At 31.8% G+C, this 13,155-nt stretch overlaps 1 protein-coding gene across 4 annotated transcripts in view; it reads right to left on the reverse strand.

Annotated features, from left to right (window-relative positions):
• LOC118193475 (sodium-dependent proline transporter-like) overlaps positions 1–13,155 on the reverse strand; it is a 409,418-nt gene that overhangs the window by 37,966 nt on the left and 358,297 nt on the right. For all 4 annotated transcript variants that reach the window (XM_085816654.1, XM_085816655.1, XM_085816657.1 and 1 more), the window contains 2 exons: positions 7,284–7,415; positions 4,014–4,157 (listed from right to left, as the gene is read on the reverse strand). In XM_085816654.1, the coding sequence (XP_085672780.1) occupies positions 4,014–4,157; positions 7,284–7,415 (276 nt within the window). The remainder of the gene's footprint in view (positions 1–4,013; positions 4,158–7,283; positions 7,416–13,155) is intronic.

The raw sequence follows: 13,155 nt of genomic DNA on the forward strand, positions 1-13,155 counted from the left end.
TAAATTACATGACATGTTCGGCACTTTCTATATACTATCACAAATCAACTATGTAATAGTAATACGAATAGGCGCACTGGGTTTAAAAGACATGATCTGATCAAAATCAAGACTCCGAATCAAAGCAAAAAAAATTTCGAAGAGGTCGACCTAGGACATAACTACACTGAACCTAAAAAACTTGTCTGAAATAGTCATGCTTTGAGAAAGGTTTGTTTAATCTTGCAGATCCAGTGGGCGCAGTGCATCTGCACGAGAGTTAATAAAACAAATAAATATTAGGCCTTTTTTGTAAATGTCTCAATTACCTTAATGTCATAAATGTTGAAACATTTTAGTTTCATATTTTTTATTTCTACACTAAATAACATATAACACAAAATCAAAACACATACATAGCCGAAACCTACTAGAAACATTAATCTCTGTTGCCATTCACTTCAAAAAAATAACTGTTGCCACTTACAATGTGTATGAATAATTACTGAAATGGAAACTAACCCTCAACACCTTTCCTAATTTTTATTTCATATATTAAAAACTCAAAAAATCAAATTTACCTTTATTACCAATTTTATTTTTCACCTTCTCCCCAAAACATTTTTTACTTAATTTACCATAGTTTCAAATACACTAAATAATTCTTAAATTTATTAAACTTAAATTCATCTAATGGTTATGTAAATACATCTGCTATGTTATTGTCAGAACGAACAAAAACTAAATTTATATTACCTTCCATAACTTTTTTTGACAAAAAATAATGCTTTACTTCAATGTGTTTACTTTTCCTATTAAAATTACCATTCTTAATCAATTTAACTGCTCTTTGATTCTCAATATTTACATTCATACAACAGTTATTTCTTCCAAAAAAAGCTTTTAAACATTAAAGTTCTGTAACACAGTCTGCTACTGCTATGTGATCAGCTTCTATAGTCAACAAAGCAACTATTGTGTTTTCTCATACTCCAACGCACAGAACTTCCTTCATATAAAATCACATATATACATATATAAAATCCCATATCAGCACTTCTTTGAGTTTTTTTTTTTTTTTTTTTTTTTTTTTTTTTTTTTAAACCAGGGGTTCTAAACCAATAGGGAGAGAGGGAATTTCATAGTTTCAGCAGGAGGGGAATGCAATCAGCCTTTTATCTAGTTGTTTAGTATTTAGTTTACGTTTTTTTGAATATAAAAAACTATTTTCATTCAAGTGTTGGTATTTAACCAATATTTTCTACACTTTTATTTTTATTGCCTAATTTATTTTAAAAATAATTTAAATAAATGTATATATATTTCTAAATTTTAGAAAGGAAGAAGGGAGTAATCTCCTAGCAATGGTGAAAAGGGTTGCATCAGGCAAAAATGGCTGAGAACTACTGCTCTAGAGTAACAGCAACAGTATAATCTAGGCATTCTGTTACACAGATATAAAAAGTTATATATTGTTTCTCTATATGGAAAATTAACTTATTCTTCTTTTTCTTCTTCCTCTTTTCTTTCTTTCTTTCTTTCTTTCTTTTTTTTTTTTTTTTTTTTTTTTTCCCCAAATTATTGAATCTAGTCCTATTGGAGTATCTGTTTATTTACAGTCAGACATTCCATATTTCTGAAGAATTCCTTCTTCATTTCTTTCCACTTCTATTCCCCAAAAATAGTGTTCCACTCCCAAAAATTACTTGGATATTCATCTACTTTTACCTCAAATTCATTTCACATTTCTTCTTTCTTCATTTGTTCTCTGTCTCTTCCAGTCAAGATACCATCATCATAAAAAATTGCTAAAACCAATGAGGAATCATTTTTTTTAAATGCGCATCTATTACATTTGAATGAAACCTTTTCTACTTAGAAATTTTGTGAAGCATTTATTTCTATTGAAAGGATCTTGTTTTAAGTCTATAAAGAGACTTCTGAAATTTTAATATTTTATTTTCAATAATTAAAGCCTTCAGAAACTTTCGTGTAAATATCTTATTTTATGTCTTTATAAAGAAAAGCAATTTTTATGTCAAATTGCATTATTTCAAGCTTGTTAATATCTGCTAGTGCAAATACACTACTAGTGCACTTACTGTTATAACAACGGTGCATTGTTTTTGCTGCATTTAGATCATCTTATCCACGGTTCTACTACTGTGTTGAAAAATTTTAGTTACATAAGTGGAAATATTTTAGTTTTTTATATATTTTATTTCTACACTAAATCACATCACATCATGCAGCACAGAATCAAAGCATTAACATAACAGGAAAGCACTATAAATATTAATTTATGCTACCACTGGCTCACAAAAATAATTGTTGCTATTCAATATCCATGTCCACTCAATATTTGTGTGGAAAATCAATACTTGAAATAAACAAGAAGTGCAAGGATATAAAATTTTAAAAAGTATTTTCTCAGTTTTTTTCAATTTGAAATCTTTTTTTCCCATTATGGTATTAGCTCCTTATGGCAAAATACAGCTCAATATAACAATTCTTAGCTCAGGTCTACTTGATGTCACAGACGAATCTGAAGTGATAATCATCAATTAAAGTAAAAGCAACATATTCACATTTCATTCATTAACGTTTTATTCTACAGTTTTCAAGTAGAGAAGAAAAATCTGCATATGTTCTTTCAAATACTATGTCAGCAACTGATTTTGAACAAATCTATATTTTCCTGAGCTTATAACATGGCTTTAAACAGAACAGATTATGATTTATCATAACATAAAAAAATTACTGGAAAAATGTGTTGATAAGAATTACATCAACTAACATGTAATTAAGTCGATTAGGGCTGGCATTTAGAGGTCATGATGAAAATTAGAACTAAAGCAAGAAAGAAAACTTTCACTTGCTTGGAATAGTTAAATGAATATGACAGTTTTTTGAAACTGCATTTTAAAAAATGTGGAAATCAAGAACAAAGGAATCTAAGTTGTTTGTCATATGATATTTGTAAGAATTCATCATCATCTTTAACAAATATTTAACAACATATACAGCAAAAGAACTCTAATCAGAAACTTATTATAACCTTATACTTGACCTAATATTTCACACACTGATCAACTGATATTGATATAAGGTACATACAGCCACAGTGATGTTAAACAAAGGTTTCTAAGATTTATTCTGATCAAAGAATATACAGCATTATATTTGGAATAACAGGTTTTGTCCGCTTTAGCAAAATTAAGGATAGATATTAAACTTCGTAGAGAGAAAACTTATACTGATGACGCAAAACAGATTTTATTATTTTTAAAAGGAAGTTGAAGACAAATTTATTTCTGACATATATATCATGTTCAACCAGAAATATCAACTTTTTCTAATGTAGAAATTTTTTAAATAATTTTTTTGACAGTTCCAATTTCCAGTGCTTCTAGAGAGAAATCATTCTTTGTCTTAAAATAATTCTGTCTTTGTATTAAAAACTGTTTAAGAAATATGATGTCAGAAGAAAAATTAAATTGTAAAGCTCTAACATATATGGCCCAAGAAATGCTGTACGTTAAAAATAATTGACGGATTTGCCAGAAAGAATGTAAGGAAAAAATTTATTAAACCTGCTACTTGATAGTCGATAAATTTAATAATCAATTACTTTAAAATACTCCATAAAGTATTTTACCAGTTTTATGTTTTAATGTTCTCTCCAGTAAAAAATTTCATTTCTTGCAATAAGTTTAATTTTTATGTATTTTAGTCTTGATATGCAGAAAATAATTTAGAAATGAAAATACTAAATCAAAATTTTTATTAAAATATTCAAATTATGAAGTAATTATACATATTTAATTATTTATTGAATTTCTGCACTAACTGCCTTTTAAGAAAATAGGTATGCAAATACTTTCTTAGGGGCTCCAAAAATTTTACTGGCACAGACGTCCAACTGGCTTAAATTTGCCCTTGCCTACAAAATATATTTTTTATGTTTGTCTTTCCCTGCAAAGGAAATTAATTGTATAACAAGAACAGAACAATACAAAATGATCAAGACTTACCTTCTGTATTCCACCAGTTATCACAAGAACTCCATGGCAAATGACTAGTAAATGAAGATAGCAGATAAAAAAGAGCCCATGCTAAAATCATATTGTAATATATGCCAACTAGACTAGACATCAAAAACATGGCATATCCAAGACCTAAAATGAAATAAATTAATTGCAATTTGAGCAACAAGAAATTTTTGGTAACACTAATAAACATTAGAAATTACATACAGAAATGCTTTTTAGAATTTCACTATTATAGATGAAAACAGAGTATGTTATATTATTCATCTTTAAAACTTCAGAATGAAATGAGATGCACATACCACATTCAGGTTGCACAAAAAAATGGTTTCCTGTATGATGTATGAGCAAAATTGTTAACCCTTGGGTACATTTGAAGAATGAGTTTCGTCATGCACTTGTTCTGCCAAAGTTATGAAATCTAATTTGTCACTCAAACTAAGATAAAAATTAAAACGTGTACATTCTTGTTCATAGTAAAAGTGATTTGTAACAGTTATAAGAGGACATTTCTTCCAGTGCTTTAGTGAACCTTGTTTGAGACAGACTGCTCCAAAATGTCAGGAATAAGTAATATATTTTACAAAAGTGGTAATGAAAGTCTTAATGAAAGGGAAGACTTTGAGAAATATGATAATGATGACTATAGTGAATTACAAGATGAAAGTTTTGAAGACAATAGTGAATTAGAAAATTATGATGATAATGAAATATTTCCAAGATTTCAAAAGACATACCAGATGCTTATCGAGTAGTTATAGTGAATGTTCTAGGAAAGAACTGCCAAGGGAATAGATTTGGAAGGAAAATCTTGCTGATGTAAAATGATATTGTGCAATACCTGGGTTTCAGTTCTATGTGTCTGCATAGACTAAGTGATAATCCTAAGACTTTAGATGTATTGGAAGATTACTTTCATTTCATTTTCATTTTGTTTCTTTTATGAACTTAGATTTGATTTACAATGCTAATCATTATGCACATCATATCACTAAAATAAATGAATTCTCATACAAAATCTACTGCCTTGTGCACATCAGCAAATTAAATCCATACCAAACACAAGAATTTTTTCAAATAAATCTACCCAAGGGGTTAAGTGGTTAAATTAGAGCATATTATTCTCCTACTTTCATAGTCCAAGGATTCAGGATCAGTTTGTGAAAGGAATGTGTTCATTAAAAAAGAGATTATTGATTAATAAAGGATTGACTGTACATATACAAGCTAGTTCAAATATGAATGGGACATCAAAACATTTACTGCGAACCTGCTCTCCGAAGTTGATAATACTGACATTCTGGAAGCATTTTCATGCCTTTTTCAGAGAGGATTTTCAGTTGGTTTTGAATCCACTCTTGAACACTGATGGTGATGCAATCATTATCCAAAAACTGCATGCTTTCCAAGTGAGATTTAAGCATAGGACTTGGGGCTTGAAGCAGTGGACCCATGTTTCATTGATGGTCACTATGAACTTCCAAAATGGACCTTCATCTTCACACTGCCATTGGAGAGAAATGGTAATTTGCATGCACATCACTTTGTACTCGTCTGACAACATACTATGTATGGAATCCACTCAGCATACAATTTGCCATAGTGCGAAAGACTTTACACAATAGTTTCTGCACAATTATCGAATGAATGCATCAACACAAGTTCTTTGATTCTTTTATTGTGATATCCCTATTCTCTCAAATAGCTGCATTCAGATGATCAATGCTTACCAAATAATGGATTATCTACACATGCTCCTGTCCCTCACTGAAGCACTTACACTACTCAAACACATGGGTTCTAGAAGGAAACTCTTCCCTATACTGTGCTTGGACCTTTGCCAAATTTCAAATGGCTGTTTACATTTTCTCAAATGAGAAATCTGATTGCATGCTCCGAGTCATCTGTTGTTTGCTAACCATGCTTGCAAGACACAACTCAGTAAGTTCTAATCTGCACGGTAGCTAACCCTGGGTAGTGGCCATACTCAACCAAAAACACACAATGCTGTACATAGGCAATGGGCTTGTAAAAGCATCACTCCAGTCCTTATTTGAACCCCCTTACAATATTATTATTTTATTTAGCTACTATTAAAATGCACTTTACAGCATTTAGCAATGTATGTCCACTGTTGTCCACCACAACTTATCCAATGATCATCCTATATTTGACATAAAGCAGCCAGAAGAGTCAGTGGTGTAGCTAGACGGGGCATAGGAGAGGTCTGCCATGGACCCATTTTTCGGGGCAGCATTTTTTCCGTAAAACATTATTTTATAAGGGTTAGTCAGGTTGATTTCCAAGGCAGGTAAAGAATAACGAAATTCTGAATTCCGAAAAGAAATTAAACTGATACAAAAAATAGTTTTTGCTGTATAAAGTAAAGAAATCACCAGGTATATCCCTTTCAAAACAGCAACATAACTCTTATTAATTTAGAAGTCACACAACAAAAACCAGCGTTATATTTTCAAAACTAACGCTGATTTCAAATTTGAAAATATAACCCCGATTTTTGTTGTTTGAATTCTAAATTAGTATTTTTTCGGCATGTTATTGTATCTTAACATAACTCTTGTTACACTTTTTTTATTCCATAAAACTTCTCATTAAAAATAGCAATTATCAACTAAATTACGATCATGGTGACATTAAGAAGGAAGAATTTCTCATTAGGAGAATATTTCAGAGTTTTATTTTTCATTATTGCCAGCGTACAAGACAGAAATGTGGAAGGGAGTCCTATGTCCATGTCCTTGTGAATTTTTTCAGTTTGTTTAGAAATACATAAAATCTTCAGAACAAAGTTCCAAATATTGTAATACTACCACAAACCTTTCTCACAGTAGCTTAAGTGTTACTAGTTGTGAGAAGAATTTTCTAAATAAAACGCATTTAAGAAGTATTTAAGGACTACAAATGCTTATTTAAAAATAATAATAATAATATAATTTTAAAAACTTGGAATTAACAATTTTGAGTTAATTTCCTATAAGTAATTGTGATATTTTTAAAAATTTATTTTCTGGTATATCAAGAGAGGAGGTAAATTCAGAGATCGCTCCAGGCAATAATTTCAGGAACTCTCTGATCGGTAAAGATTCTACCTATGCCACTGGAATAATTCTTCATTTTGAATTCTGCTATAGTGTGGTAAGAATATTTTCCACTGTGATAGCTTGAAAATATTGTATTACAGAAATTACAGAACTAAGAAACACTTAAAACCATAATGCTTTTTCAGACACTCACCTTGGAATAATGGACATATTTTCCATATCGTAACTGGCCCTTCACTAGCATATTGCCCAAATGAGAGCTCCATAAGAAACAATGGTAGACCAACAAATGCCATCATTATTACATATGGTATGAGGAAAGCTCCTATACAAGATAAAAAAAGTTATTACTATTAATACTCAATTTAGTACTTTCTGATTATCCACACCTCCATTGGAAAACTGCAAAAAAAGTGCTGATGAAGGCATGCCAGAAAATATTTATATGGCAATCCACAATAACACCCAAAAGTATTTGTGTGGAAAACTAAGATAGTGTATAGTAGACACATATTTATATGCGGATTTGTACTTTTGAAATTTAATGGCCATTTTTCTGAGTAGTATTTATTTTTCCATTTAGTTACATTTGATTTTGCTGCAATAAATCATAATGGTAATCTTTTTTATTGTTGATACGTTGGAGTATACACTGAAGTTTTAACTGTTCTGGAGGAACTGTGATCGTGGTCAATGAGCAATAACGAGCAATGATTGCTGTACATGGAATGAAAAACAGCATAAAAAATTTACAGAAGGATTTCTTGAAAAAAGTGAGTGTTTTACTTTTTTCATGGACTAGCTCCTTGCATGGCCAGCTGCCTAAAACAGTTATCATAACCACACTTTTTTTTTAATTGCACTTATTGCTTTGAAACTATTTGTTACTCAATAAGAGATATTAAATTTGAAACTTAAATGTCTTACACTTTACTGAATGGCAATATTCTGGCACATGTAAAATGGAAGTGTTTTATTCCAGGTAATGGTAACACATTGCTTTCATATGTTTGAATTTGTTTATTAACTTTCAAACATAAATATCTTACATTTTGCCTACAAGGAGGTTAGAAGCTCCTTGATCGCCAAGTAGCAACAATCTGGTGCAGTGAAAATAAAAATGTTTTATTTCAAACAGTGCTGCCACTACTAGTTTTTAAACTGCTAAGTTTTTTAATAAAAAATTCACTAGATTTGTAAAAAAAAAAAAAAAAAAAAAAAAAAAAGAATAAACAAGAATAAAAATCTAAAAGTATTCAGATTTTAATGTTGCACTAAATGGTTTCTTATTTTCCCCCCATTTCTCTCACAGAGTACAGTAGGTTAATAATTTGCTCTTGGGCTCACTCCTGCTAACACTTTTTTTCTCTTTGAAGCTTTATTATTAAGTATAATTTTCTTAGCACTCAAGTCACATACGATTCAACAAGATCACAAATTTTTAAAAGTAGTGTGATCATAAATTTTTAAAAGCAGCATATCTTTAGAACTCTAGATACAATATTAAGTGTTGACATTATTTTTTTCAATTTTTCTCATTTCATCATATCTATGTTTAATTTTCTTAATACATGGCCCTCTTTTTTTGTTGTTGTTTTATCAATTTTTGCATGTTTATTTATCAAATAACATGGTTTTTGTACTCATGCCACATAAAAATCCAATAGCAATATCACAAAATATTTAAAAACACATAAAGTTTATGATTTAGTGTTAGGGGTTACCATACTTTTTTCATATGCTATATTACTTTTTTAAAAGCTAGTATGTCCAACTAGTGCAACTTAACAAAAATATTTAATATTTCTGATTAGAGATTTAAAGCATTTTATTTAAATCAATCATATTAAAAAGTAAAAAAAGTACTTTTAAGACCCGTGTCTATAGCTTTTAAACCGCTCAGTTTGTTACTCAATAACCTTTCAGATTAAATCTGAAAGTTATATATCTTAGGCTTTACTGAATACTGGAGGTGGGAAATAAAAGTAATCTATTTCTGGCAGTGGCCACACATTGCTTTTAGATAGCCATGTTTGTCAATTAAAACTGAACCTGGAATTGATCATTCAGAAATTACTTTATTTTGTAAACAAACCCAACCTTTCCCTGTTATTCCCATGCTAATCGATTGGTCAACCATACCAAGAAGAGCCCAACTCATGGACACAGATGACACAGAAGTCGAAATTTATCAATCTGATGCTCTTACTTTGGGGAATTTTAGCTTTCTAAGAAAATGTCAAACAACCTAAATCTTATCACCCCCATACATCCATTAGCAATAAATTAATTCTTTAGATGTTGTTGAAAACCTTTATGAGGTTTGGGATAACAATAATACTAGTTGTATAAACCTTAATATTACACTGAAGTGTCTGGTGTGCAAATATAGAAAAATAACACTTCTCTGACTCCTATGGAACCAATATTTTATTCCTTACGATGTTATAGATTCTTATTCATAAGATTTATTTACATTTTACATGCACGTAGCATCGCATGACAAAAACTCGAAGTTTGTTTACTTCGTTCTTCGCGGAGACTAGAAGGTGTTGCCATTCCACGTTAACTAAATTTAATTAGAAACTTAACGGAACTGAAGCGACACTACACACCCCCTTCCTAGTGACAGCGATTATGGAAGATAATCTTTAAAGTGACTGGGGAACTTCACATGTCTGCCAATTCTAGTAGTCTTAGTTTTATGATGAGTATCTGAATTTTCTTCAGTATTCTTGAATGCAGGTGTTTCCCCAAGTTCCGCTTTCTTGGAATGGGAGTTTTGAAGAAAATATTTTCTGCCGAAACTTTTCAGGGATGTATGGTCGATTATAATTTGTAGAAGTATCACAGTAAATTTTCTTGTTGCTGTCTGGTAAAGGGATCTGTAGGATTTTTAAGTTTGGGTTGTTTTTTAGTGTCTCCAAGTCGTCATCTTCTTGACAGTCTACTATAGTTTGTAAGTCTATTGCAGATGGTACAGGAATGGTGTCCATGCGAGAGAGAGCGTCAGCAACGGTATTTTCATGCCCTTGTATGAATCGGATATCGGTTGAGAACTGGCCAATATATGACAGTTGTCTAGCTTGTCGTGGCGAAGCTTTTTCCAAATTTTGTTGGAAGGCAAATGTTAGTGGTTTGTGATTCGTGTATATTGCAAAAGTTCGCCCTTCTAAGATGTATTTGAAATGTTTTACTGCTGTATAGATGGCTAAGAGTTCTCTATCGTAGGCACTATATTTTTGTTGTGCTGATGTCAAATTTCGGGAAAAGAAACTTAAAGGCTGTTTTTCATTATTCACAATCTGATGTAAAACGGCTCCAATGGCAGTATCGGAAGCATCAGTTGTTAGCGATATTTGAGCCTTTTCGGATGGGTGAGTTCAGTTTGTGGCATGAATAAGTGCATCTTTTAAGATCTGGAAGGCGTTTCTTGTTTCTGCCATCCAGGTTATTTCTTTTCTGCAGTTCTTTTTAATACCACTGAGCAATGTTGTTAAAGGTTGTTGCAATTTCGCACAATTTGGTATGAATCTGTGATAAAAATTCACCATACCTAAAAATTGTCTTAAACTAGTAAATGACTTTGGTTCTGGGAAATATTTGATGGCATCAACTTTCGTTGAGAGAGGTTTAAGTCCTTCAGCTGACACTTCGTATCCCAGGAATGCAAGTTTTGTTTGACCAAATTTACACTTTGCCGAATTAATACACAGGCCATATTCGTTTAGTCTCTCGAGGACTGCTCGTATATGTTTTCGTTGAGTTTCTTCATCTGGAGAGGCTATTAGAATGTCATCCAAATAGCAAAACACGAATTCTAGTCCATTCAACACACTGTTCATGAAACGTTGGAACGTTTGGGCCGCATTTCGTAGGCCGAACGTCATGAATGGGAACTCGAATAAGCCAAATGGAGTGAGAATGGCCGTTTTCGGTATATCTTCTTCGCGAACTAGAATTTGTTGGTACGCTCTAATGAGGTCTATGGATGAGAAAACTTTTTTTCCAGCTAAAATGGAACTGCAATCTGTTAAAAATGGGAGAGGGTATCTATCCGGAATCGTGACGTTGTCTAACGCTCGATAAACTCCACTCTCCAATCACCTGATTTCTTCATAGCGAGATGTAGTGAGCTCGACCAGTTACTTTTGGATGGTCTGCATAAACCCATTTGGAGCATAAATTCAAACTCCTTTTAGCCGCTTTAAGTTTCTCAGCTGATAGTCTCCTGGCTTTAGCAAAAACTGGTGGACCTCTGGTTTCGATATAATGTTCGATGTTATGATTTTTAACTTTATTATTAACTATATTCAGTTTTAACAAATCCGGAAAGTCATTAATGATACGTTTATATGGATCATTTACGGCATTTAAAATCGGAATATTATTATTGTTATTTTGAAAACAAGGAGTTCCATTGGTTGTTAAGAATGTAGTACCATCAATCAACTTGCGATTTTTAGAATCTACCAAAAGGTTAAAATTTGCAAGAAAATCCATGCCTATTATCAGTTTGTTTACGTCCGCAATTACAAAAGGCCATGTGAATAATCGTCTGAGTCCAAGATCAAGCTTGAGTAATTTTTGGCCATATGTTTTAATTTTCGTACCATTTGCAGCAAAGAGTTCTAATTTTGAGATTTTTTTTTATCTGCAGGCAAGGGAGGAATGACAGAAATTTCTGCCCCAGTATCTATTAAAAATTGGGTAGCCGATTCTTTGTCGCTGATGAAAAGATGACTCAGCTGCGACTCAGGGACAACTGTGGCGTTGCTTGTTTAAAGCAGAAACTTGTAAGCTAAGTTCACTAACCTGTTTTTGTAAACTTTTAATCACTTCCGTTTTTACCGTTATGGATGATGCAGCAGCTATTTGGGGAGTAACAGGGTTTAATTCCCAAATCTTATCGGCCATTGTAGCCACTTTTGACAAATCTTCACTACTAACGGATATAATGCTACGCATATTAACGGGTAAACGTTGTAGCCACAATGTTTTTAGGAAAGTATCTATTACTTTATCGCCCGCCAAATTACGCATCTCACATAGCAATTGAGATGGCTTTTTGTCACCCAGTTCTAACTCACTCAGTAATTTTTGGGTTTTTTTGAGTCTCTGAATCAGCATATAATGAAATTAGTCTATTTTTAATTGCCTCATATTTATTATCTTGTGGTGGACTTAGCAGAATATCAGATACCTGTGACAAAATATCGGGTTCAATAGAACTTATAACATAATCATATTTTGATTGATCTGCACTAATTTTTGCATTTCTAAATTGTGCTTCTAGTTGAATAAACCATATTTTAGGATCTGGCTTCCAAAAAGGAGGAACTTTAACGCTTACCTTGGCGACAGATGCAGTTGTTGCTTTAATTTCGGTTTCGTCTTCGTCAGCCATTGTAGAATTCGATCACGCCGGGATACACCAGTGAAGTGTCTGGTGTGCAAATATAGAAAAATAACACTTCTCTGACTCCTATGGAACCAATATTTTATTCCTTACGATGTTATAGATTCTTATTCATAAGATTTATTTACATTTTACATGCACGTAGCATCGCGTGACAAAAACTCGAAATTTGTTTACTTCGTTCTTCGCGGAGACTAGAAGGTGTTGCCATTCCGCTTTAACTAAATTTAATTAGAAACTTAACAGAACTGAAGCGACACTACATACACCATCTTAATCCAAACCAAGACTGAATATCATAATACTATCTTCTGTAACTTAGGCAATAATACCTTAGCTAAATTTATAAGAAAATTTCATGCAAATGTCTCAGTGATTCGAGAAAAATAGATGATTTCAAAATCTTCATTAATTACTTAGGTAACAACTCTATGGAATACAGTTAAGCATAAATCTGACAGACACACTAAAATTATTATCAAATCAATCATATAAGGTAGAAAAAAGTATTTTTAAAACTTCCCAATAGGATGCTCAGTTGAGAAAATTACAATCAAATTCACTTTATTAAATTTCAAAGTCCTAAATATTTTGCAGCTCGGACACTTCAAAAACAAGATCCCACATCCCATCTTTTTTCAAGTTC

This window comes from Stegodyphus dumicola, chromosome 5 (assembly GCF_044657685.1).
Source record: "Stegodyphus dumicola isolate Sdum_Otavi_A_Nest chromosome 5, ASM4465768v1".
Lineage (NCBI taxonomy): Eukaryota > Metazoa > Arthropoda > Arachnida > Araneae > Eresidae > Stegodyphus > Stegodyphus dumicola.